General features: G+C 44.9%; 5 protein-coding genes across 6 annotated transcripts in view; 2 read left to right on the top strand and 3 right to left on the bottom strand.

Annotated features, from left to right (window-relative positions):
• hpca (hippocalcin) overlaps positions 1-1,675 on the top strand; it is a 26,570-nt gene extending 24,895 nt beyond the window's left edge. Inside the window, exon 5 of the mRNA XM_023832178.2 lies at positions 12-1,675. Coding sequence (XP_023687946.1) covers positions 12-109 — 98 coding nt within the window. The 3' untranslated portion in view covers positions 110-1,675. The remainder of the gene's footprint in view (positions 1-11) is intronic.
• On the bottom strand, positions 379-8,568 carry tmem54b (transmembrane protein 54b). Its single transcript, XM_023832175.2, has 6 exons — positions 8,478-8,568; positions 6,681-6,877; positions 5,790-5,846; positions 4,459-4,650; positions 3,628-3,774; positions 379-3,464 (listed from the first exon to the last, which is right to left on the bottom strand). The coding sequence occupies exons 1-6, from the start codon at positions 8,488-8,490 to the stop codon at positions 3,288-3,290; spliced, it is 783 nt and encodes a 260-aa protein (XP_023687943.1). The 5' UTR covers positions 8,491-8,568; the 3' UTR covers positions 379-3,287.
• Positions 8,569-9,988: 1,420 nt separating this feature from the next.
• LOC111854224 (gap junction beta-3 protein-like) lies at positions 9,989-12,224 on the bottom strand. Its single transcript, XM_023831991.2, has 2 exons — positions 12,086-12,224; positions 9,989-10,831 (listed from the first exon to the last, which is right to left on the bottom strand). Exon 2 carries the CDS (start codon positions 10,782-10,784, stop codon positions 10,002-10,004), a length of 783 nt encoding a protein of 260 aa, XP_023687759.2. The 5' UTR covers positions 10,785-10,831; positions 12,086-12,224; the 3' UTR covers positions 9,989-10,001.
• Positions 12,225-14,758: 2,534 nt separating this feature from the next.
• Positions 14,759-16,833, bottom strand: LOC111854304 (gap junction beta-4 protein-like). Of its 2 annotated transcripts, none has more exons than XM_023832158.2 (2): positions 16,748-16,833; positions 14,759-16,180 (listed from the first exon to the last, which is right to left on the bottom strand). In XM_023832158.2, exon 2 carries the CDS (start codon positions 16,103-16,105, stop codon positions 15,302-15,304), a length of 804 nt encoding a protein of 267 aa, XP_023687926.1. In that variant the 5' UTR covers positions 16,106-16,180; positions 16,748-16,833; the 3' UTR covers positions 14,759-15,301. The 2 variants fall into 2 exon arrangements, with proteins under 2 accessions (XP_023687926.1, XP_072562145.1); XM_072706044.1 differs by having other exon boundaries at positions 16,754-16,822.
• On the top strand, positions 16,786-26,714 carry LOC111854303 (homeobox-containing protein 1). The gene is made up of 11 exons (XM_023832157.2): positions 16,786-17,003; positions 17,463-17,579; positions 17,823-18,228; positions 19,373-19,458; positions 19,851-19,961; positions 22,720-22,845; positions 23,170-23,326; positions 23,901-23,983; positions 24,294-24,389; positions 24,789-24,883; positions 25,380-26,714. The coding sequence occupies exons 2-11, from the start codon at positions 17,501-17,503 to the stop codon at positions 25,518-25,520; spliced, it is 1,380 nt and encodes a 459-aa protein (XP_023687925.1). The 5' UTR covers positions 16,786-17,003; positions 17,463-17,500; the 3' UTR covers positions 25,521-26,714.
• Positions 26,715-26,906: the final 192 nt, after the last annotated feature.

Raw genomic sequence — 26,906 nt, forward strand, 5'->3', positions numbered from 1 at the left:
TCCCCCAACAGGTAAGCTGTCCCTGGAAGAGTTCATCAAAGGTGCCAAAAGCGACCCCTCCATCGTGAGGCTACTGCAGTGTGACCCCAGCAGCGCGTCACAGTTCTGAGTGTCCCCCTGTCAGAGGGAAACAAACACAAAATGCATGAAGGTTCCTGTCTTATTTTTCTTGTGTACCAGAAGAAAGAGTCAAAAGAAAAACAAAAGCATTATCATTTTAATTTTTCAAAAAAAAAGAGGAACGTAATAAGAAGAAACTGTTTGAAGCATCACCTGTCGGCTGTGAATCACCTGCTAATTTTCGGAAGAGATGGACGGATGGGTGGATGGTGAAATCGGACGTTGGAGGACTGGACAGTGAAGAGGGCAGAGTTTGGCATGATCTGTATTTCTGGGTGACGATTTCGCTCTGTTATCCACATATGAACCGCTTTGTTTTTGCTCAGTTTCCTTAACGCACAGATTTCGATCCCCTTTTATATTCATATTCACCTGTATATGAAATGCAAATGCATCCAAAAGCGTGGTATTATATGTATTTATGTATGCAGTCACCATGAAGGCAGCATTCATTTAGATTTGCTCTTCTGAACTCAAGGCAGGTGTATGTCAGCTAAACAGTTCCTGGAGTTTTTACGACTGGAGTTTATGATTTTCTCACGAAGGAAGAGAAAAAGGCTGAAGACACAGTTGCTTTTTTTTCATTTTTTTGGTCATTGTTTTGTATAATTTTATTTTCTTAGTGTATTTATTTTTGTGCTTTTTTTTTCGGAGGATGATAATCATACCGCAGCCATTTGGATAAGCGAGACTTAAAGACTGATTTGCCCGCATTCATCCAGTTACCATTCTGGGCTGTAATTCTATCATTTTACCATTCTACCAAGCTTTGCACTGAATTGTGGGAAGGATTTGCTGCAGGGGATTTTATTTTTCCTGTGAACCGTACATGTAGGATTAGCGAAAGCAGTAGCTTAGCTGAGGGCACAGTGCTTGTGCGCAGTGTGTGTGTGTATGCGTGTGCGTGTGGAGAAAGCTGAACACCGCAAGATTTTTGTTATGACTTTTAGCAGTGACATCAGTGTGTTTTACCAGGCACTGCATTGTGTACCAAAAGAAAAAAAAAATAGAAATATTATGTTTGTTCATGAATACATTGCACCCGCTGATATTAGAGCTCAACAAGGAAGAGAATGTATTAAATATCCTGTTTACACATGCATCCCTTCTAATGGGTTTAGATTTTTTTTTTCCCTCATTGTGCAGGAGAAAACATTTAATCCAACAACAGGGAGAGGAAGCAGATTCTTTGTCCTACACAGCACTCGGTCCACTGAGAGCAGATCTGCTGTTAGCTTGGTAGCACTTTAGCGTGTTAGCACGTTAGCGCGTTAGTGCAGATGGGCCCATTTCACAATGAGCCGCTCACTAGGAACATCGCTGGCGCAGCACACTCCTGCTGCTGCGAGGAGCCTGCGAGGGGCCACTTACAGGTAGCAGTGGCTGCAGAGGCACTGTATCTCCAAGGAGCTCCAATGCTAGCTTGTCAAGCTAACCTTCCATTACACACATGTTCCTTTTGTTCTCTTGTTGCATGATAATCATGAGTTCTGTTCCCCCTTTACCCCTCCCCCTTCCCTACCTCTTTTGATGGAAAATATACTTCAATTACACATTTCGGACTGTTCCTTTTGTTGCAATGAAAACATGGTGCTCGCCCGTTATTTGATGCTACTTAAAAGGACTGATACGTATGAATGGAAAAGATCAGATGGTTCCGAGATGCTCCTGTAACATATCAGCCTAGTCGAGATCCTTGGCGCCAGCTTGGGAGAGTCAAATGAGACGTTGAACTGATACTGGGTAACAGAAGTCTTGTTATCATCATAAGGCCATATAATAAGGTGGAGACACAGGGACACCAGACCTAGCTGAAAGATGATTGGTCTCAGAATGGCCCCTCCTCTCTCATTCACTGATTCAAAACATATCATTGGTCGACGACTCTGTGTGGGTTATGGTCCCTATTATGCCCAACTGAATTTTTTTTTTTAATCATGACTGTATCATAACATACAAGCATGACTGTAGAACGTACTCCCCCATGCTTAGCAGCAAGTGATACAGTCCCATTTCTCCGCTCAGCATCTGTACTGTGAGTACAAACCATTCCCAGAGTTCAGAAAGGGGGGAAGCCGTAACTTCCAGAATCACACTGCCTTCATTATGCCAGTGATTAGGATCTGTAGAGACCTGTTGTTCAGAGGGACTTCCTACTCACTCGGGGCTTGTTCACAAATGCAGGGTAATATACCAAAATGGAGGCCACATTCACATCTATTCTGAGCTGTTTAACTGTCTTTTTGTGCTGCCAATTAAGATGTCAGAATCTACAGTTAAGGGCAGAAAAACCACAGAGGACGTAAGTGCTGTTGCCGTATAGCACAGAGGACGTTCTGCTATTGTCCCCTTTACAGTTGGGCTTCTCCTCTCTCGTGGGACACACAATACATTTAACTCGCCGCCTTACTATTTTAGCTATAAAGTGGAAAATACTGTCTTTTTCTGTGAAGGACAATTCCCAACGCACAGACTAGGGTGGGGGCGGGGCGGTTGGGGTATTTAAAGACACACGTTTCAGGGACTGACATTGTTTTTATGTTGAGGTGAGTAGAGATGCGAGCACATTCCTGCATGTGTGGAATCCTGAAAAGGCACAGCTTCCAGTTATGAAGCGTGAAAGTGAAAAACAAAAAGACACATCAACAACGGAAAGAGAAGCCACTGTGCCAAGCTGTCCCATGTCAACTGGGGAACGTGTCAAGAACACGCATGGATACCATGACCAGACAGGGTTTGGTATAGTAAGACACCATAAGCTCTGATAGACACATGCAGTCTAAATAAATCGATGCTCAAAACATAAGGTTTGCGATATTCATGTAGCCAAATAACATAACTCCTGCTGCATTAATATTATACCTTTTAACAAATTCCAGTTAGTTATACATTCATCTGAGAACCAGCAGTTTATTTTTGTCCTCTGTAGAGGACATTTATGGTTTTATGCTAATTCTCATATTGGAAATGCCACTCTTTTAAGTCTTGTTCTTCATAAAGAGGAACTTAGTGCTTTAAGATGACATCACATGTGTGGGGGGTGTGACCTTGCCAACCTCCTCTTCTGGTCAAATAAGCATTTTTATCAATATTAAAAAACTTTTTTCCCCTGTATCTCAGGAGAATATACCTATTAGTGACAAGTTATATAACAGGTACTACAGAAGTCAGATCCAAAGGCTGCTTCTGTCAAAATGACTGCGCCAGCTTCGCAGCTTGGGCTGTTCTGGAGCTCCTGCCTCCAGTTCTGAAGGCCCCGCCCAACCTTGACGAGGCTCCGCCCCCTGCTTGCTAGGCTCCCCCCAGGAAGCAGATGTCAATTCCTCTCGGCTCACCACTCTCACCTGAAATACAGACTTACTTTGAAATGAAACAGGAACTGCTGTTTGCTAGTGTTAGAAGAATCAAGTTTGAGAACCATGCCCACACATCTGAATTAAAGTTAAAAAATGAACATTAAGCCAGGGAAAAAGGTGATTTAGAAGTTTCTAGGGAGATGAGTCATACCTGTGTGGCAATTATGGTCCTCCTATTGGCCCGGCGGGGGACAGGGAAGTACAGGAAGGAGACGCAAACCACAACATTCCTCCCCAAGAAGGAGGATTCCACCATGCATAACAGAATGAGAGGAACCCAGAGGACAATGGTTGTTCCCTGGCAATGGGAGAACATGACTTTACTGGTAGGTTTTGCTTAGTTTTTATGGATGTGTGTGTGCACTCCGCAGGGATAGCACCTTCCTTGAGTCAGGCACAACAGCATCCATGCTGTCTCCTAAACCAACATTTGACTTATTTAGCAGGCACTTATGTCCAAGTGAAGCACATTTTCAGGATCAGACAGTCCCTGGAGCAATTGGAGGTTAAGGACCTTGCTCAGGGGCTCAATGGTGACATCACTCTGCCCTCCCTGGGATTTGAACCGAGGACCTTTCGTCCTAATGTACTGAGCCACATGCCACCCCATTGTATTTCTTGCTCAACTTGTAGGTTGCACTTCTGTGGGGTGACTGCAGAATGTCACCTCAGGCTGATCAGTGTGATAAGTGGCTTCAGTACGGTTCAGTGAGCTTTGATCCTTTGAGTGGAGACCAAGCTCTTTGCAGGTCTCATACACCCTAGAAGATCTTCAGGGGCTGAACACAGGTGCCAAGAAAGCAGGAAGAGATTCCCTCATGCCTCATTGCCTTGGAAACCTTAGGTTTGGTCATATTATCCCTGCCATTCTCATCCTGATGATGTGACCAGTTTTAAGCATCCATCATATCACTTTGGCCTAGCTAGCATTCCAGCGTCCCTATGCCTCCTTCTGCCCACCAACAGACACCAGCAGACTCACGTAGATGCGGGTGGGTTGGAAGGGGCACTCGTTGGCGATGGCGGGGTTGCCAGAGGCATCCTGGACCTTGCAGTGGGCCAGAAGACTGTGGGGCCCGGCAGCGATGGCCCTCCCCAGGGTCACAGCCAGGCCTGCGACCGAGGCGGCAGCCAGGAGGCCACCCAGCAGGCTGCCCCACAGCAGGAAGCACATCTACTGACAGAAGACATCAAGGCAGAGATACTGGGTGTTTCTCAATATGCGTACTTCACCCTACTTGTGATCTCTTGTACCCGTTTTACGTCGTCCTCCATTGCCAAAGACCAGTTCCAATACTAAGAACAGAAGTACAGAGGACGGTCAAAATCCCTGGATGTTGTTCTTGCTCCGCCCCAAATATCAAGGATGCATCGGTTGAAGAGAACAATCCCATGATTCACTGCAGCCCAAGTTCATTCTTGGGAGCCAAGTTACCAAGACTGGTCTTGTCAAGACTAAAAGTGTGATATTTGTGTTCTTGGTATTGAGAAACACCTGCTGTTCAACCCAGCAGGTATTAGCGCGAGTGATACAAGGCACTGAGAGTAAGGATGATCTACACAGCCAGAGGCAGAAGGACGCACGATAACACAACAAAAGCTAGCGAGCTCATGCTACAATAGCTACTTCAGTTAGCGACAATTAAGATTAAGAAAGAGGTGAATTGTCAGGGAAGCCAAACTATGGAAAGCAGGAGGGGGGCATCCAATAACTAGTCCTCAGTCCATGTTTTAGTGGCATTAAAGCAGCCACTGTGTCACCCAGTAACATCCCTTTTATAGCAACGGACATTTAGTCAGCAGCACATACAAATCACACAACTACAAACGATAACTATCCAATAAATTAAAAAGTGCTTCCACAATTTCTCAAAAACACGTAATTATATGCATTTGTAGTAAACATTATATATTATTCAAACACCTGGGTTAAGAGCAGAAGTCAAGCTATGACTCAATCTAAATAAATCCTGATATAAACACAACCAGCTACAACTGAAGACAGAAAGGTTTACAGAGCTAAAACCCACTTTTCTCCTCTGGTCATTAGTCTCTACACGTCTTTCACGTTCTTCAACAACACTAGCGACCTCATCGCTTTTCGACAGGAAGTAACAATAAAGGGGCAGCAAATGAGAGCAGCAGGAAATGAGCTAATTTTAGGGAATAATCTGCCTCCACTGTGATTGGACGACCCATGAAAGGTATAGCTGGGGATCAGACGGTGTTGAATAGAAATCGACAAAGGGTGTGTGTGTGTGTGTGTGGGGTTGGGGGGTTTCAGGGCTAAATGATACATCACCAGACACACACTAGTTTCTTGCTCTTCCATCTGGGTATGATAAGGGTTGATACTCCGACAATGATTCCCTGGGAAACACACAGGTTAGAGAATTTCCAGCTAAGTGCAGTGCTATGCAAAGGCTTTAGTCAGTCGAAGAAAATGTTCAGAAGTATTTATCTTTGCGTATTTGCTAAGAAGAAAGACAATTTAACATTATAACATATGCAAATGAATAACAACACAATAAAATAACTAGCAGGAATTTTTTCTGATCTCCACAGCGTTGCTGGTATGACTTTTATAAGAACACTGCTTCAGTTCCCTAACCTCTCCTCGGGGCACCTCAGCCGTTCCACATATCTGTTACAGTTCACCACCAGCTCATTTAATGCATTATTTTAATAGTTAAGTAGCCAAATTAGAATTACAGGACCAGTGGTCATTGTTGACACATCACAACCAATTGTGTCCTCAGCATTTAACCCATATGTGACATCATGACATAGCAGGGGGCAGCTAATTCAGCACCCAGGGAGCAGTACCTTGCTCTAGGTAACTCAGTGGTGTCTTGCTGGTTAGGGATTCAAACCTGCAATCTTTCAATTACAAGTGTGCTTCCCTGTCCATTAGGCCACCACTGCCCTCAATGAGGTGCTGCTCAGCCATATGAGGTGTGCTAGTGGCTGAATCAAAGAACTAAAGTTTTTAAAATAGCTAAGCTACAACAACATAGAGATCCTTTAAACATCATTTTCTTTGATTGCCTTAGACTTTTGCACATTACTGTATATGAGTATAATTCAAATGCGATCATTTCTGAAACGGTTGACAAAGCAAACTTCAACAGACTCAGAGACTTAATTGTACTGAGGGTCAGGTCCAAAATGTGCAGGATTGCAGGGTTGGGGTGGCACTCTCACCATGAGGCCAGCCACCAGGGCGGCGACGTGGGCGCAGGTGTACACCGTAGCTTGGCTCTGCCAGCGTAGGCTGATGTGTCGGAGCACACTGCCGTGCACTAGCGCCCCCAGCAGGAAGTTCAAGTGGCCCACCACTACCATGGCCAGTCCAGCCCTCATCAAGGTTGTGCCGTCTGCCACACCCCTGTGACCGACTCCTGTGGGAGGGCAGGATGAGGGGATGGGTATAAGGGAACAAGAGCAGGGTAACAGATGGCATGACGGGGGGCTGAAACGCGACAAGGACAGTCCCAATAAAGTGCCACAGCTTCTGGCTGTCAAGAGCTGCACAGATTATATGGCTCCATGCCTGGTCCAGCTACTGCTCCAAAGTATTACCTATACTGAGATTTCTCAGCATAAATTCAGAATTTCATAAATATAGTGGGGGGGAGGGGGCTCACCAGTCTGGCCTAGCGGGATTCCTGTATGCACATGCACGGCATCTTAAAACTTAAATTGGGAGGCTAATAATCACTGTCCTTTCATTGGCTGCATTGGTTCTGAGGTAAACAGCTCAAGGGAGATAAATGATTACCCGCATAACACACAGCGACACCCCTGCAGCTACACAGCACGCTCGGTAAATAGAATATCTTCTTCTGGAGTAGTAAACAGAAGAGTGAGGAGGCCCCCAAAACTGGGGGGGGCTTATTCTCCCAAGACTGAGCCGCTGTGTTCGGCTTCATCGCAGCACGAGGGCCGATTCACCGGGTAATCCTCCTAATTGCCGTCGACCCAAGAAGTGCAGGTGTTCTGAAAACATAAACAGCCCTGCAGTTCCTGGAAAAATCCAGAAATCTCTGGTGACATAAGCGATGCGTGCTGGGTGCTTCTGGGCCGTCGCGTCAACTGCCAATCACAGATTTCCACTGCAGACTGTCACAAGTGAAATTTACATGCATGACTGATGGTGGCATGATTCCATACTGTCATCGTGGGGACAAGATTAAGGCAAGTCTGTTCATTGGCATTGTCACACAGGTTGCAGCTGAAGAATTGCGTACATCCAGGTATAATTTAGCTTGTAAAATGTTTATATGTTTTTTCATTATATTTGTGGCTGCCAAACAGTCCTTAAAAAAATCTTTGCTTTGCAAACTGGGTTAAAAACAGGAAGCTTAATGATATAAAACAGCCAAATAGCTTCATTCCATAGCTGAAGGCATGTAATGGTATTAAGATCACATTACACCGTTGGTGGCAGAAATTTTTGTTCAGGAATAACTGTTAGTAGCTTGGAATTTAACTTCAAAACCATTTACACAGATGGATGTTATATGGAACCAATTAAATACTAGTTTAATATGCAGCTTGTTGATGAAGCAGAGAATCATCCTGCTTCAAAAGTGGGTATTACAGTCAAAACAGCTGCCCACTATTAATTCTGGATGTTTTTATAACTGGAAGAGGAGCGAGGGATACTCATTAGGGACTGACAAGGGCTCCTCTCTGAATCCCAGGCCAACTGGATTCAGCACTTTATCAGAATTCCTTCACACCATCAACATCTGTAAGGCTGGCTGGATGTTTTGAGATGTAACTCTGAATGTGATGTTGAACCGCATGTATCCCATTTCAACAACGCTGATAAAACACAGCAATGGAAATGGCGGAAATCTGCCACTCTGTTTTTCAGCAGTTTAAACATAGACATTGAAATGGTCCTTACAAATATGGACTTTGCCCTGAAACACCCGTGCAAAAACACAGTTCTGCAGAGTATGTAGAGTTTAGGACATTTAAACAGAAACTTACCTAAGTTTTCCATTGTGAATGAGGGATATTTCAAAATCTTTTAGATGGTCTTTTGGGGACTGGTGTCCATGAGCTTTTTACCCCCCTCCCAGGTACAAACATAAGGCAGAGAGAGTAATCTCTCCCTTAAAGTGACAATGCCCTGCTTAGTGCCCACCCCCCTGCACTGACTCATGGAACCGGATCTGTAATTTATGGATGACTCTCTTCATAATTTGATACTGTTCCTGGAATTATTGAATATTTAGAGTTGAATATATAACCAAATAGAAAAGAGAGTGAACCACAGGGCTTGTTTTGTAATTCAGATGTTATCGTCATATGTTGCTATGACGATTTTCATCATATGATGTTAAGATATGTGTGTGTGGGTGTGGATTACGTTTATATTACATTGTGGGGACTAAATGTTCCCGACAATGTACTAAAAACCTGATTTTTTTGAGGGTTATGGGGTTGTGTAACCATATGTCCCCACAATGTGATAAAAGCCTGCTATTTCCATTTTTTTCAGTTCCCACAAGAGGAAACTCAGTTTTATAAAACTCTGTAACAGCTATCAAGAAACTGAAGATGCTAAAAGACTTGTATGAGTGAAGTATGAACGTGATTAGCTGTCATTGATGGCACAACAATGAAATGCGTCCTTTGCATTTAATCCATATGTGATATAGCAGGGGACAGCTAATTCAGCACCCGGGGAGCAGTGCTCGGGGTCAGTCCCTTCCTCAGGGGTACTTTGCTGGTAAGGGATTCAAACCAGCAATCATTTGATTACAAATGAATCTCCCTAACCATTAGGTCACCGCTGCCTAATGTGTTTTGCTTGGTTACTTATGGTTAAGGTTAGGGCTGGGCAGGGGTTAAGGTTGTCATTGTTGGGATTAGAGTTTTTCTGTTAAGGTAAATTAGGATGTTAAGGTATACTTACATGTTGCTTATGAGTGTTCTATGAATGCATTATGAAGGTACAATGCATGTTCTACAAATGCATTATGAAGGAATTATGGAGGTGCAGTTAATGTAAAGAGTTACCCTTAATTTAAATGTTTCATGAAAGCATCAAACAAACTATTTTTGTTTAAAAACTTCCCTTTATTGTTATTGTTAACTAATACATTTACAGGTGAGGCAGAAATGAATTTTTATATTTCTCATTTGACAATAGATAAAATTATCTTGTGTGAATTTTACGTTCTCCGTTCACTATACATAAGGCAATCTATTGTGTGGTTTCATTTAGATCGAAAATATTTGGTTAACGTTGGCATTTGTACAGGAATGCAGTGTAAGATGAAGTAAATTGATGAATCTGTTAGAAAACATATAGGTAAGCTTTCTGTGTATGGGTGTAGATGTTTGTTATTGTATGGATGAAAGTAGCTCAGAGAAACATTTCTCCTCTTTAACAATGGACAACCAAGAAGGGAAGTAGGAAGCAAAACATAAAGCAGTGCCACTGAGTTTCTACACAGAAATAAGTCAAATAAAATAATAGAAAAGATTTTTGAGACCACAGAGTCCTTAGGCACCGGAGGAGTCCTGCTTTTCTTTAACCTGGTGGTCGGTTTTCAAGTCCAGCCGGGTGGCGGAGACGCCGCATGCATTGCATTCTTTGTCTTTGGACCCTTGGCGTAAAAGGCTTCGGCTCCCCCTATGGGCCGCACGCAGGAGGCGCACGAAGATCAGGTAGGAGATCTCGCTGATGTTGAGGATGATGCAGAGGGCAGAGGCGCCCACCATGAAGTAGGTAAAGACGTTCTTCTCCGTGGGGTGGCCGATGTAGCAGCTGACTTCTCCAAGGCATGGCCACTGTTTGCATTTCACGACACGCGGCAGGAAGAAGCTGTTGTAGATGATGTGTAGCAGATAGAGGAAGCAAATCTCCATGCCGGTCTTGAAGAAGAGACTGAGCAGGTAGGTCCACCACAGGCCGCCGTGCTTTTGGCCCAGGTTGTCGTAGAGGCGCGTGCCCTCGCCGTGCTTGGCGCGGTATTTGCGCTCACGGTCCTTACGGTATGCCACGTGCAGCACCACCATGAAGGAGGGGCAGGTGACGAAGATGAGCTGCAGGGCCCACAGGCGGATGTGCGAGATGGGGAAGAAGTGATCGTAGCAGGCGTTGGGGCATCCAGGCTGCCGCGTGTCACAGTCGAAGTCCTTCTGGTCGTCGGCCCATACGCGTTCCGCTGCCACCACGAACACCATCACCCGGAAAACAAAGACCACCGCCAGCCAGATCCGGCTGAAGCCAGTGGAGTACTTGTTCACCCCACTGAGGAAGTCCCGGAGAGTCTTCCAATCCATGGTCTTTGCGGAAGGGAGCTAAACTTATCGGTAGCTTTACAAAGTCCCTTTCAAAACACGATGAGACACAAAATAACAGATACAGATTATCTGCTGCAAGTATATACAACATGAATCATAAAGATTTAAAAGTTGGTTTCATAATCAAATATATATCAAATCATATTGTGTAAAGAGAAAACTTAAGTTTGGTACAATGTTTTGTTTGTAGAGTAAACATTGAAAGAATCACTCCTGAAACAATGGTGGAAGAAGCTGTTTCCTTGATTTTTTTTTGACAGAGAAAGTTTTTCAAGGGAAGCAGTTTGTTCTTGCACGTTTGCTGTATTAAGATCCAGAGGCACATAATGTTACATCAGCTGAATCCCCTGCTTGGAGTGTAAGGAGTTCCTCTCCTAGTGGTTAACATTTCCATGAGACCGTCAAGACTGCTGAACATGATCACGCACATTTTTGTCAGCTGTGAACAGATCTTACCCAAAACTAGACCCCGAAACTACACTCTGTTATTTTCTTGTTCTTTTCTATTGACTTGATAAGAATGTTTGAAAAGAAACTTTCTTGGCTGATAAGGTGAGAATGAAGTGTCCCTAAGGCCAACTGTAACGAGAGCGACTCCAGAACCGCATGCAGAACTGGCGTATTGCCCTGAACGGGATCACACTGCTTTTGGCATGTTGTCACTTTACTCCTTGGCTATTGATTTCACCACCAAAGAGCTGCACCGTTTGTTCTGGGGACCGGAACCTTCGCGTTTCTTTTCCTGCGACTTTCTGTTCCGACACGAAAAGCTGTAGCATTTAAAGGTTTTACCTCCTCGCCCCTTGGATTCCACCAGCAAGGACCATCAGAATGTAAATCAAAATCACTCTCAAACTTTCCAAAATCCAACCGACACATTTTTATACAAAGAAATGTGTATAAAGTCATAATCATTGAGCTCATTAAAAGTTATATTTAGCGTAGAGCTTTGATAGGTGTGCTGTTGGGGAATGACAGCGATATTGCGTCATTTATTTAACTTTCTTTTAAGCAAATATTCAGTTCCATTTATTCACAAATTTCCTTCATATCCACACAGGATTATAAAGTAATATGAATGCATTTCAAATGAAACGTCTAACGCAAATTGTGAGAAATAACTAAGCTGTCAGCCTGTACCTGAATTCTCGCTTCATGTCGTCACATCAACACAATCTAAAGAACCAAAGTGCTTTTCAAACTGACAATTCTGAAAAACTTTAGAATTTCCTTTTTTCATCACGGGTGTCTGACACACTGCTGTTTAATAATATACTTACAGAAACTCCTTGGTGACTTTAGCCTAAATGTCTCACCACTTGGTTCACCTCTGTCTTGCTTTTTATTGGTTTGTTCCGCGTATTTCTAGTGCATAATGGCTCGATTGGTTTCCACCACCTTCCTTACAGGTGCGGTCTGCTTGGTCTGTTGTATCTGAGATGGATTAAGGCATAACTCGGGCGTTGCTGTCTGAGGGGGCGTGGTCAAATAATATTAGGAATTAATAGCTCTTGTTCTTGTGGGCTGAGCTGCCTCTGAGGGGCCCCGACCGAGGAGGAAAAGGGATTTAAATTAGCTGCCAGATGGGGTTCGAACTTTTCTTTTTCAGGTGGCTGGGTGATCGTGTGACCAGCGGGATAGTCTTTCAGCAGTCTCACTGTTCCTCACGTTGGTTGTGCTGAGAATGCATCCTGTCTGAAGTTCTGTGTGTCAGGGGGCTCTGAAACCCACAGGATGGAGGGGGGGGGTCTCTAGTTGTGCAACACCACAGCTCACGTGTCCGTATCAGACAGGAGTGTCACTAGAGACTTATGAGGGGGGTGGGGGGGGTAAGTCTAGGAAGTCTAATGAGGCCATTTAAACCTCAAACCCCTACTCAGCCGGCTAAGGCTCTGAGCCTGTGATCGGAAGGTTGTCGGTTTGAGCCCCAGCCTCATCAGAACAGTCACATGTCCGTGGGCCCTTAAGCCTCAGCTCCAGGGGTGCCACACGATGGCTGGCCCTATGCTATGGAGAGCAAGATGGGGGAGCTGCACATTTCATCCAACATTATATCTACCTGGCGGGTGAGCAGTGAGGGATGCAGTGGGGTGGGCAATGCAGTGGGTAGCAGTGGTAAAGGTTGTCGACCAAAGGAGGGGAGGGGGGTGGTGGTGGGGTGACAACAGTGAAAGTTGTCAACCGGGGGGTTCCTACAGCCTCCCTACAGAGCCCCCTAGTGACGCCCATGGTAACGGATATGAATGAGAAGTCAGCGATCGGCCTTCGGTCACTGGGGGGGCAGGTGTATGTGTTGGGGCAGGGTTAGGACAGATCAGACAGGATGTCGGGGATGGGTGACCGTGGGCGCCAAGATGTCTAACTCGGCGCTCACTCATGGTGACCAGGCGGTTTGGTCACACGGGCGCCCTGCGTCATCGCCAAGGTGAACCATCACTAGACGTCTAACAGGCTGAAACGGGACCAGAAGAGGCACACAGGGCATTCCAGACCCTCCCTGAGTCCTGCCTTTATTTGATCGGTGAAGCTGAAACACTGACCCCACTTAGCAACAAAAGGTGCTCTGTCAACGCATGAGAGGTCTGTGGTCACTGCCTCTACGGTACACATCTGGCACTGGCGTGCCCCTGTTTCCCGTCCTCAGCCACCCAGCCTATCAGAGATAGCAGACAGGGCTGAGATAAGGCCTGACTCGCTATGATGGCTCGTATTGGCCAACCCTCCCTTTAAATGTACCTTACAAAGACTGCGGTCAAAAAACGACATTGACTGATGTGGAAAAGCGTTTCAGATTAACTACCTTCCATCGAACTGAGAGTCGTCAACGTGATTAACTTTATCAAGCAATTAATAAATTAAAAATGTATTTAGATGACTAATGCTGTTCTCTTATGCATGTGTCTGCTTTGTAGAAACACCCAGAGTGGTCATTGCAACACTTACTGATGTATTAGGACTGTATGCTCAGTCTGCACAAGAACTTTTAAAACCTTTTATTTTGATTTCCTATGTTTCTATTGGCAAGAAATGCATCCATTAGGCACGTTTTCACTTTTGTCTTAGATGGTGTAATTAAATTTCAAAATCATGGGTCCCCAAGGGCGTAATGGAATGAGGCTAATCTGCAGCAGGCAATGTGGAAAGAGAATTTTGGGTTTGGGTGGAAGTTACTGATCTGCTGCATGCGTCCAAATAATGTGATTTGATTTTGAAGAATTTGCACCAAGGAAAATGGCAGATTATATTACTTTTTAAGACTTTATTTTCTAAAGACAAGTGAGTAATATCATGCCGTTAGCAGAGTTAGGCATTATATTAACTTGTTTAGTTTTAATAAACAACAGCAACTGGTAATGCTTTATATTAACTGCACCTTCATATTTCATTTCATTATTCATAGAACATTCATAAGCAGCATGTAAGTATACCTCAACATCCAAACATACCTTAACTGTATTAATATACATTAATAACAAACATTATACAATTGTAATGTTTGTTATTATCATATAATGTTTGTTACTAATGTAAATTAAATCTGTTAAAATGTGTTAGGATGTTAAGATATATTTACATGCAATGTTCTATGAATGCATGCAGAAGGCGCACTGAATGATCTACAAATGCATTGTAAAGGCATTTTGAAAGTTCAGTCAATTCAATTCAGTTTATTTATGTCGTGCATTTTCTCAACATTACATTGTCTCAAAGCCCTTTTTATTGGCCCCGCCCAAAGCCCCCAGTGAGCAAGCCAGAGGCGACAGTGGCAAGGAAACACTCCCTAGAAAGACGAAACCTTGGGAAAGTACAGTTAATGTAAATCGTTTGCCAGCAATTGTCAGCCATTGTCTAGATCTTATGAAGGAATAGAAAATGAAAATAATTACAAAACAACACAAAACACACGTGTACAACAGTACAGTAAGAAAAGCAGCTGCTGGTGGTTAGTTCTGGTGCTGTGCTGCAGTCTTTTAAAGGCTGTAGAGGAAGAGATTGTGGTGCTGAAAGAAGCCTAACTGCAAGTTTTATTTGTAGATTTGATCTAATACAAATGGCTACTGGTTAAACAGCAGTTAACATTCAGGAGAGTCACAGGAAATCATATTATTATATGAAATGAAAATTAAATTAAAACAAATAATCAAATGTGGAATCCATCCATTTTCTGTTCTGCTTATCCAAGTCAGGGTCACGGTGAAAAATATCCTACAAATAGCCTAATGGCCTATGTAGCTTCTGAGGAAAAACTCAATTATGTTATGTATGAAAAAAAAACTGAAGAGTGACACTACATACGAAACCCTATACAAAGTGATAAATCAGTGATCATTCATACCATTCTCATACAGGACCATTGTTTTATCTCCACTGTTATTCTGAGAAGACTAGTTGGCTTTATAGACATAACAAAACAGGGCAACAATCAAGGATCTCATCCCTTGACTGTTGTAGACAGAACCCTTGAGCTGGCTTAGAATCGTTCTGAAAGTCACTGGCTAAAGTTTGGTGACAGCTGTGTTATACACAGGAGCTGAGGCCTCGACTTCGTTGTGGTTGGCAACCTTCAGCTGCTGGGACTCGAAGTGTTTGTTTTCCTTGCTGGCTGGGAAGATGGGCATGATGAAGGGACGCCTGCGTCGATTTTTCGAGAGGCACTCGAAGCAGCGTTTTCCCACCAGGTAAACGATCTCACAGAGGGTTAGCAGGATGCAAATGAAGCTGGTGACTACCATGAAGATGGTGAAGATGCGTTTCTCTGTGGGTCTGGAGATGTAGCAGTGAACATTGGGAGGGCAGGGACTCTCGTTACACACGACCAGCAGGGGGAAGAACTTGACCTTGTAGATGTACCAGACCAGGAAAATGAAGACGGCGTCCACCGCTACCTTAAAGACGAGGCTCAGGAGGTAGGTCCACCACAGGCCGCCGCGCTTCTTGTTGGCATCGGCGTAGAGGTGGGTGCAGCCCTCGCCGTACTTGAGCGTGTGCTTGTGCTCGCGGTCCATGCGGTACGCCACGTGCAGGACCACCAGCAGCGAGGGACAGGTGACAAAGATGAGCTGCAGGGCCCACAGACGCGTGTGGAGCACTGGGAAGAACTCGTCGTAGCAGACATTGAGGCAGCCAGGCTGTAGCGTGTTGCACTTGAAGTTGCTCTGCTCGTCGCTCCACACCTTCTCTGCCGCCACCACGAACACCAATACCCGGAAGATGAAGACCACGGAGAGCCAGATGCGGCCGAATGCAGTGGAGTACTTGTTGACCCCGCTGAGGAGGCCCTGGAGGAACGCCCAGTTCATTGTGCACCGAAGTGACTGTCCAAACGCTGCACAGACTCACGGGTGCTCTGAACCCATTCCAGTAATCTTCACTTTCTAAAATGGGATTAGAGAGAGAGAGCTCAGTACACCTTTTCAATAGGGACTAAAAGGTGGAAAAGCGCACCCTGTTAGCTCATAGGTAAACGTCACCGTGTAACACCCTCCATAGCTGACAATAGCGCGGCTAGGAACGCCTGTTTGCTTAAAAACGCGATAACGCGTTACGATCAGGAGGGCAGGCATACAATCACGAATTCACACGAAATGCCTAAAAGACGAAAATGCATACGGTACTCGAATCCGTGGATAATGTCATGAAACAAAGTATGTTAAATATAAAGGAAGGTTTGAAAATAAAATAAATAATTTTAATTAATTTCAGAATAAATACAAATACTCGGCTTTATGTCACTACACGATTTATACGCGTTGCATTATGTACAGACAAACTAATATTGTATTACATCAGTACACATTAATTTTAAGGATCAAATTAAAACATAAATAATTGACAACAAATTGATTTGAATGGCTGATCAGCGTAGAAAATTGTGCTCATGCTTAAAAAAATCAGTGCAAATCAGTGCTTCAGATTTGAGTTTCCCTCCTCAGAATACAAACTAGTACTTCCTGCTGCAGATCGGGACGAGATGGGGTGAGAGGTCAGGCAGACACGGCGGTTCCCGGAGGCTCCGGCTGTCGCATCCCGGGACAATGTGACCCCGGTATTACAGCTGGTAGCTGGGAGGACCGCTGGCAGCCAGTGCGGGCAGTGAGGCGGTCGCTGCAGCTCTGATTGCGCGCTGCTGCGTGTGTGAGGTTCCGGGCACCGCGGTGACTGTACGGGCTGCTGCACGCTTCATCTCCCCGGCTGGAGGTAAGGGCAGCGAGCTGCTCGGCTGTGCACCGCAGCCCCCCGGACCGTGATCTGTGGTGTCATGGAGAAAGTGGAGAGCACAGTGCACGCATTGATGCTGACAGTCTCCGTGATGGCTTATTTTTTTCCTATGCATTTACCTCGTCCCAGTACTAGATGCGTGTATGGTTGGTTTCAGATACTGGGTAGTAGATCTGATTGATTGCAACTGAGGCATAAGTGGGTAAATGAAATTAACGAGTAGCTAGTTCTCAAGATCAGGCAGATGCGGTATTTGCGGGACAGAAAGGGGCGCTTGACTGTTAACGCGCATCTGTAACTTAAACCTAATACCGTAGGTTGGTAAGGTTAACAGTAACTAATAACTGATTAATGTCTGACATTGGGAAATATTAATCTATGGTTCAGTGTTTATTTTTGTCGGTGGCTGCGACGGTAAATATGCTTTGGCTCTTTCAGCTGGCCCACCGCCAGTAACTCTCCGGTTTCCGTGAGCCATGCGACAGTGGTGCCTTCCGGCTGTGGCCCCCGGCGCAGAGCCGCTCCTGACCGACAGGCTGTCTCCGCCGCTTGCAGGTGTGTTGCTTCCTCTGGGCTGCTCTGCTGTGACTTAAAGCTCAGGTATCCGTCCCAACGTGACCCAATAAGCCCAAACAAAAGTCCAGTCAGAGAGCCCGAATCTGGAAGACTATGTTCCCATAACATCTAGGACTCTTCCTGTATCTACTGACTGGGCTCTGCTGTCTGAATAATTGGTTTTCATGATAAGAAATGGTAAAAGCAGCGTAAGTGATGTCCGGTTTGCTCCTCGTGCTTCAGATGAGAGGATGGAGGACTGTGAGATGGAGCCACGTTACACCATAGAGCAAATAGACCTCCTTCAGCGTCTGCGCCTGTCTGGAATGTCCAAACCCCAGATCGTCCAGGCCCTCGAGTCCTTGGAGAGATTAGATTCAGAACATCACCGACAGCCTTGCTATGATTCCACCGCCACCCCAAATGCTGCCCCAGCGGCGGCTGCGCCCTCATCCTCATCCTCGTCCTCCTCGTCTCTCACCTCCGCCACCACGCAGACACCAAACCTGGATGCATCCCTGTCGCCCAGCAACAGCTACGAGGCCTCGCCACCCCCCCTCTACCCCACCACTGGGGCACAGAGGTCATTCAGTTACGACCTGACTGAGGAGGATTGGGATTTGGAGCAGAAAGTGGAGGAATACATGAGGTAACAATCCTGTTTGAATATCTGACCTGCCACCAGGTGGCGCAATGGTTAAGGGAGTAAATTTGTCAATACACACTAGCAGGTTAAGGTCATAATGAGCTCTTTTCTGTTGTAGCCTAGTGATTATTTATGAGGTAGATGTAGTTGTAAAAAATAATAAATGTAAAATGGATTAATCTACTAAGCGACTTCATGAAAAGACAGTATGCCGCAAGTCTACGAAAATCTACGTTTCACAAGTTTCCTTACAGTTTTTATGTTTTTGAAGAGGTCATACCCAGCCTTAAAAATAAAATCTCTAGGGATGTGAGTGATATATTTTCGGCCGCCCCATTAAGCTGTTAAATTAGTTTGTAGGTTTTAGATTTCTAAACATAGATCTGACAGCCTCTGGGGCCTGCTGGGCCGTGGGAGTTCTTACAGTGAGCTTCTACCTCTTCTTGTAATAGTCGTAGCGATGTCATTGTAGAATTCCACACAGGATTTGTAGCCTGGAGGTGGGACTGTTGCTTGATGGGTCAGGGGTTAACATTTTTGCCTCATGCCCCCGGGGTTGTGGGTTCGAATCCTGCTCCTACATCTGAGTGTGTGATTTGTGGTACTTTTTATTGGGGTCCATAACTGCCTTGCCATGGACTGGTGTCCTATTCAGAGTGTACCCTTCCCGATACCCTACATATCTCAAGACAGGCTGCACATCACTGTGCTCCTCATAGGATAAACTGTTAATAAGCCCGTCCATTTAATTTTATCTCGCAGACCTTCAGAACATCATGTGCCCGTTTTGTGATTACTGGATCCCATTAAAGTGCAGTTTCCATCGGTGTGGAGCGTTTTGTACGCATTTTATACGAGTTATGAGTTACAGTACAGTAAAAGTCAAAGAGTCATAGGTGGTCAGACCGATGATTTGATAACTGATCACTAACAGGGGGGGTAGTATGTGTGTATTTGTGTCTGGGATCTTTTTGTAGCCTGTCTACAAGGGCATAACTTTGGGGTAAGCACTGGGGGGCTGAGGTTTCCACCCATTTAAGGGGTCCAAGGGGTGGTATTGGCTGGTTTTGATTATTGGGGGAGGGGGGTGATAAACCCCCCTCCCCCCATAATTACGCCCATGCCTCTCTATATATCCTGATTTCAGAAAAGACAGCAATCTGGTGAAGGAGGAGATCAAGTCATTCCTCAACAGCCGGAGGATCTCTCAGGCCATCGTGGGACAGGTGACAGGTGCTGTGACCAATCAGAAGGCTGCTTTCCTAAACTGCATCTTACCACTACTAAGGAATGTTTTGTTTTTTCATTTTTTTTTTTAACAAAGATCTTTTTTTTTTAGCTCCTCCTGCCCAGCCCAGACTTTCACAGTTCAATAGGCCTGGGGACTATAGTCCCCCCATGGGATTCTGGGAGATGGCGCTTATTTTCTCAGTTGTTCCCTTCCCTCACCCCTCCCTTGCCCACAAGCTATCTCAAGGGAAACCATACATCATAAACAACAAGCAGAGAAGGGCCCTAAGACTTCAACCGCTCCGCGTAAACCGTGCGGTATTTCCTTTCTGATCTGCCGTCGTGAGAACGCTCAGTGGCCGTGGTGAGGCTTATTCTCCATTCTGGCTCCCTAGGGATCAGTCAGAGCTACATTTCCCAGTGGCTGCTTCAGCAAGGCCTGGAGATGAGCGACTCCAAGCGAAGGGCCTTCTACCGCTGGTACCTGCTGGAGCGCAACACCCCAGGTATGAGGTTGAGGCTCCTGTAGGAGACCAGTGCTGCACAGGACTGACCCTGGGTGATGGTGCCCAATTAATGATGACAGGTCCCTGTTATGTAGGGCTACTTAACCAAAGGTGTTTCATGTGGACTGCATGAGCTGCTTAATTTGACTGCCCCTTGTGTATCACACTGCCCTCATCCCAAAGTACTTTATTTCATGGTTTTGTGTCCCTACCTCAAATGGGTGTAAGGGGTCAGAAAGAATGTTAGGGAAGTACACTATTTAAAAGCTTTTGCACGCACTGAGATATATTCTACATTAGCACGTCACTCACTTAACATGTACTAAAAATACTCTCAATATTCTTTGATAAAAAATACGTATGTTCACCATTTGAGTACCCTTATTAGCAAGAAAGTGTCATATCTTTCATTCATCAAGGTAACCTCCTCTAGCAGTTATGTAACAGCAGCGAACATTCGTGACATTCTACCTACAAAGGACATTAAATACTGCTTGGTTTCATGGGAGGAAACAGTTAACTAGTGCATTTAAAGTTAAAGGACAGCCTAGAATCTAACTATGCCGTTACCACACAACCAGTTAATAGGTGTCAGGCATGCACTGTTACATACTCTTTCCTTGTTATAAAGGAAACTCCTTTTATTTGACTTATATTTTCATTTATAGTTGTTCACTCAACTTTCCAGTGCTTAACAAGAGCAAAAGAATCAGTAGTTTGAAATAAATGAAAAAGTGGTGAAACCCTGTGGTTGATATTCTTTTGACTGATAGTGTGTCTGAATTAAAGATCATCAAATTTTGTTTCAACCAACCAGTTGAGTACTCTGTGACGGTGACTCTGTGACTGTGACTGATTGGTTGAAACACACTCTTGGTCTGGATATTTAGATTAGATTAGATTAGACTTTATTAATCCCACAATGGGGAAATTCTTTGAGAAAACAGCAGCAATAATGAAAAAAAGACAGTACAAAAAAAGGACAGGATCCATAGGATCAGCAAAAAAATAACAATACAGATAATAAAAACAATAGAAAAACAATTTCTAAAACTGTAAAAATATATAAGTAAAAATGTAAGAAAAAAGAGACATATACACAATGCTAGGTATATGGATAGCAGCTGCTGAAATATATATATATATATATATATATATATATATATATATATATATATATATACATACATACATATATACACACACACACACACACATATACATATATATACACACATATGTACATATACAGGGATTATATATATATTGATTGATTATGTGGTCACTGCAGTGATGTGTTGTAAAGTCTAATAGCTGTGGGGGGGAATGATCGACGGAAGCGCTCCTTCTTGCACTGAGGGTGTAACAGTCTTGTGCTGAAGGAGCTGCTCAGAGCCTCCACAGTGTGGTGCAGGGGGTGGGAGGGGTTATCCATAATAGATGACAGTTTTAATAGCATCCTTCTGTTCGCCACCTCCTCGATGGTGTCCAGTGTGCAGCCCAGGACACAGCCAGCTTTCTTAACAAGCTTGTTAAGTTTTTTCCTGTCTCTGTCCGAGCTACTCCCTGCCCAGCACACAACAGCGTAGAGAACTACTGAGGCCACTACTGTGTCATAAAAAGTCCGTAGGAGTTCTCTGCACACCCCGAAGGACCTCAGTCTCCTCAACAGGTGGAGGCGACTTTGGCCCTTCCTATACAGGGCAACTGTGTTTGTTGACCAGTCCAATTTATTATTGAGATGAACACCCAGGTATTTAAAAGTGTCCACAATATCAATGTCCGAGCCCTGGATGCTCACAGGAGTATGCACTGAAGCGTTCCTTCTGAAGTCGAGCACCAGCTCCTTTGTCTTACTGGTGTTCAGTAGCAAGTGGTTTTCCTCACACCAGTTCACAAAGTCAGTGATGACCCCCCTGTATTCCTGCTCATTCTCCCCGGACACACAACCAACAATGGCGGTGTCGTCTGAGAATTTCTGCAGGTGACAGTGATGGGAGCTGTACTTAAAATCAGCTGTGTACATGGTGAACAAAAATGGGGAGAGTACCGTCCCTTGAGGAGCCCCCGTGTTACAGACTACCACCTCTGACACACAGTCACGCAACCTGACGAATTGTGGCCTGTCAGTGAGGTAGTCTAAAATCCAAGCAGCCAGATGTTGGTCCACACCTGCAGTCTCCAACTTCCCTCTCAACAGTGATGGTTGAATAGTGTTAAAAGTTTACTTTCTGAACCTGAACTTTCCACCTCTGGAAAATGGTGATTTTCAAGTTCTCTTCCAGAGCATGTTGTGGTTTTCATTCATTTCGCCCTCTGTTCTTGTGAACTAAGATCTAAATGTCAACCATGTTCTCTTTTAGTTTTTTTTTTTAAGTCAGAGGAATTTTCAGTTCTTTTCGCTTTAATTCACGTCTGAATCTTCTGCATTATGGAGCTCTGCCACTTTATATTCGTTGGGTTTGTTGTTGCATAACAATTATTATTATTATTATTATTATTATTATTGTTATTTAATATTGCCCCTTGTCCTTCTGTAGCTGTCACCAGGGAGGGGGCTGGATATTTTGGGCATGAAGGCTTATCATATGCTTATCAAATTGTAAGGGCCCCTGTCACTTGGGGGCTCTTGGAATAATCCTAATTCCCCCCCCATTATGGCACTCCAGGCAGCTGGGGGACGCTATAGGTCATGACTCCATCCTTGGCCTAACGGCTTCTGCTGTATGTTGTTAACATTGAATGTACTTTTGGTTAGGATGTAGGTGGAATGAAAGCCAACATGCACAGGTGCCCAGACCCAGGACTGAGCATCCCTGGTGCAGGCAGAGGGAACTGCTGACACACCTGCTCCCATGGTACTGTGCACATCCTCCGCAGCCAGGTAACAACACTGCGCTCTGCTATCGGCTCGCCAGCCTTCATACTACCTGTCATAATGCAAATACTGTTGAGATAAGACCCCTGATTTAAGGTGAAGAACCTTAGTACATGATGGTGTGACTTGAGCCCTCAGTGTTTGTCCCCCCCCACACCCCTGCTGCTTTTGGCTTGCCAGTTTTTGTGCTGTCTGTCACCGATGTTTCCCATACTGAATAACAAAATACAAGACTGCAGCGCTGACAAGACCCCTGATATGAAGTGAAGCATCTCAGTATGTGTCAGTGTGAATTGAGCCCTCAACGGGTGCGTCCCTCAACCCTTGCAGGTGCTGCAGCCGCTGCTGTGCCGGCCCGCTCCTGTGTGAAGGAGGAGCCCGACTGGAAGTCCGGCTCCGGGGGCAGTGGGGTTGGCGGGGGCCCTCTGAGATTGAGAAGGGGCAGCCGCTTCACCTGGAGGAAGGAATGTCAGTCCATCATGGAGAGGTGAGTGGGCTGGTATCTCTGTAACTTCCTGTTTGGCTTTTTGCTCCAGCTGATTGTCTTAATTCAGTGTTTCTCAACCCAGTCTTTGGAGACTCCGAGTTCCCAGCACACTTGTACCAGGAATTTGATATTCTTGATTGGCTGGGAACTGGGAGGGAGCAAAAATGTGGATTGTCTGGAGATCCCTGAGGACTGGGTTGCGAAACACTGGCTTAATTACTTACCTGTGTTTAAATTGTAGGATAATGGTGCAGTTAATTGCTGACAGCATTTGAAGAACACATGTATTCATTATACTGAAAACAGTCACCTGCAGGCTGGAGCGGTATGTGTAGGGACAGAGATGAAACGCCTAATTAGGGGCTGCTCTGTAAGCCATGGCTTTCGATAATCATGGTCACATGACCCCCCCGGGAGCAGATTTAGGAATCACTAAACCTTTTCAGGGAGGAATTTCTCTGTGCTCAATATTTCTCAGTGAAACGCAACATTTGACACGCTTCTGCCACTAATGGTCTGGTTGCTATGGTGACCCGTAGTGCGGGTGATGTTATCTTGTCATCCATTATCTCAGTTTCTTCATAGAGAACCAGTACCCAGATGAGGCCAAGAGGGAGGAGATTGCCAACGCCTGTAACTTTGCCATTCAGAAGCCAGGTCAGTCCAGCTCATCTGAAGGGCTGTATAGGAGAGAGAATGAAATTCTCCCCAGTGGTACCAGATGGGTCATTTTCCTACCAAAACATCTGCCAGAAACTGGTCACTCCAGAGCACAGAACATGTTGATGCCAAACCGAATTAGATAAATAAAATTTTGTATCACCAGATGCAGGTTAATCATTAAACCCGCTGGTTTCATAACGAAACCTTAAAATTTGCCAATAAAAATATCCATCTATATGAAATGAGAATATGTAGCTTTTACTAAATGGTTGGAAAAGTTGCTGAGTAACATTTCATGTTCCAGGCTGCAAGCTGTCTGAGTTCGAGCGTGTCACTGCGCTGAAGGTGTACAACTGGTTCGCCAATCGCAGGAAGGAGATGAAAAGACGGGCCAACATAGGTGGTAGCACCCCCTCGTTGTCTCACTACCTCAGGTCAAAGGTCACTGTAAATGTAGTTGGCCTGATACTGCCTGCAGGACCCCGAAAAGGCCACATAGTAACATTTCATGTGATGTTAAAGTATCTTTGTCGTCTTCAGCTATATCATCCATGGGTCACAATGATCTCACTGGTAATTGTGCAATGAAATGTTAATCTGTACAAAAAATGGATTCGTCCTTCTCCCTTAACGGCGAACAAACCAGAGCTTGTTCATGACACCTTGACACAACCACTGTAAATTTCAGACAGAAAGATCCAATAAAAAATACAGTTTAAAAATAGTTTTAAATGTGTAACGTGTACCATGTCTTACACTCATGTCCAACTTCTGTGGTAACCCTGCTGCTCGCTGTCAGAGGCCGCGATCCTGGAGAGTCATGGCATCGAGGTCCCGAGTCCCAGCTGTCAGTCGACTTGTGAGGAGGCTGAGGTGCCGGAGTATACTGAACAGGTCAGTCCAGGAGGCCTGCCCTCCACCGCGGAGTATACCGAGCAGGTCTATCCGGGGGGCCTGCCCTCCACCGCGGAGTATACCGAGCAGGTCTATCCGGGGGGCCTGCCCTCCACCTCGGAGTATACTGAATAGGTCAGTCCAGGAGGCCTGCCCTCCACCGTGGAGTATACTGAGCGGGTCAGTCCGGGGGGCCTGCCCTCCACCTCGGAGTATACTGAATAGGTCAGTCCAGGAGGCCTGCCCTCCACCGCGGAGTATACTGAGCGTGTCAGTCCGTGGGGCCTCCCTTTGACCACAGAGTAACCCTATTTATTTGAATAAAAATATGTTAATAATCTGTGAAAGTATGTTTAGCCAGTATCCGGTTAGCATTTTTTCTGGATTGGTAACATGAAACAAACAGCAAAATAGAAACATTTACAATGGGCAGCTTTGACTTATATGTATTATACATATGATTTTATATATATATATATTTTTTGGTCTCACGCAGGAAGAAGTCTCCTCTGAAAAGGATGCTGACCCAGATGTAGGTCCCTTGGCTGCCGAGCCGGTCATGACTCTCCCAGCGGCTCCTCAGCTGGCGAGTCGGGAGCAGGACGTGTCAAAGGCGGAGGCAGCAGATGAGGAGTGACAGTGGGAGTGTGTGGCTGTGCACTCACTTGTACATATTCCAGCTCTGAGGGCTGAATAATTCAAGGACAGACAGAAGCGGTGCAAGGAAAGCCATTTGCACCCTCTAGTGGTACGGAGGCCACTGTGCATCTATAGTAATTATGCTACTATTAACGGCAATATTAATCTCTATATACTGCATTCCAATAAGTTCTTATGAAAGAACAAGATTCTATGAATGAATGAGGAGAGCATGTTTGGAGGTCTGGGATGGTAGAGGAAATCATTTTCAAAAATTAATGCCTTAATTTTTCATTTCCTTCACTAATTCCTCAGCTAGAATCCCAGAACTTACGCCAAACAGATGAAGCTTTAGTGTGGTTGACGTTTAAACCTGCAAGCCATGGAAACAGTATTTGAGTGCAGTGTCAAAGAGGAGGTACAAGTAGAAATACCACTTGTTAGAAGGGCAGGAGTCATCATATATTTCTTAAACTTCTGCAGTATCCTTAGTGCAATGCTGTAGCTTAAGAAATGTACTATATTGAAATGTTAATCTGTATAAAAAATACCCACCAGGTATGTTAAGGAAAGCCAAACTAACACAAATTTAATTTGAAATCATTAATATAACTGCAGCGCTGCTTGACGGACTCGTCCTTCTCCCTTAACGGCAAACAAACCAGAGCTTGTTCATGACACCTTGACGCAACTGCTGTAAATTTCAGGCAGGTCCAGAGCCCTGCACCGGTGAAGCTTTGCTGGACCCCCTGCTGGTTCTGACCCACTTATCCAGCCACGGCAATCAGAAACCTGGGGTGATACGCATGTGGTTGTAGTTCCAGCTCTGAAACCAGTCCTTCACCAAGCCGACGCTGCTCTCGTGAAGCCATTCGTTTCCACGGCTCGCGGTGCTCTGGAGTACCAGTACACAAGCTGCTCTTCAGGCTGCTGTCCTGTCTGCATAAAGCGGGGCCTGACATTTTTCCCAAGACCCAAAAGCAGCCAGAGACAGCTGAACAAGCCTTGGTGCCGATGTGTGCGAACTCATCAACAGCTTAGCTGGGTATGTAATGAAGGGGCAGTGTGGACAACTGTATATGTAACTGTCAATATGGAACAGGGAGCCTCAGAAAGGCCCTTTCTGTACAGGGATAAGCTCTTTAAAACTGCTAAAACCTGCTATAAATAAATAAAACGACCAAATACAGAAGTCACTTGTGTTTTGTTAGGTGGTATTTTATGGGTAAGGTTATGCACTTAATCATGACTAAACACATCGTCAGCTAATAGACTGTATCGGCAAGGTCAGCATCATGTACACTTTTAAGTATTCATTTCTGTTTTAGAGGCACCTGTGTAAATTGGGCAGGTCAAATACTCCCATAAATCCAAAATGGCCACG

The sequence above is a fragment of the Paramormyrops kingsleyae genome, chromosome 23 (assembly GCF_048594095.1).
Source record: "Paramormyrops kingsleyae isolate MSU_618 chromosome 23, PKINGS_0.4, whole genome shotgun sequence".
NCBI lineage: Eukaryota > Metazoa > Chordata > Actinopteri > Osteoglossiformes > Mormyridae > Paramormyrops > Paramormyrops kingsleyae.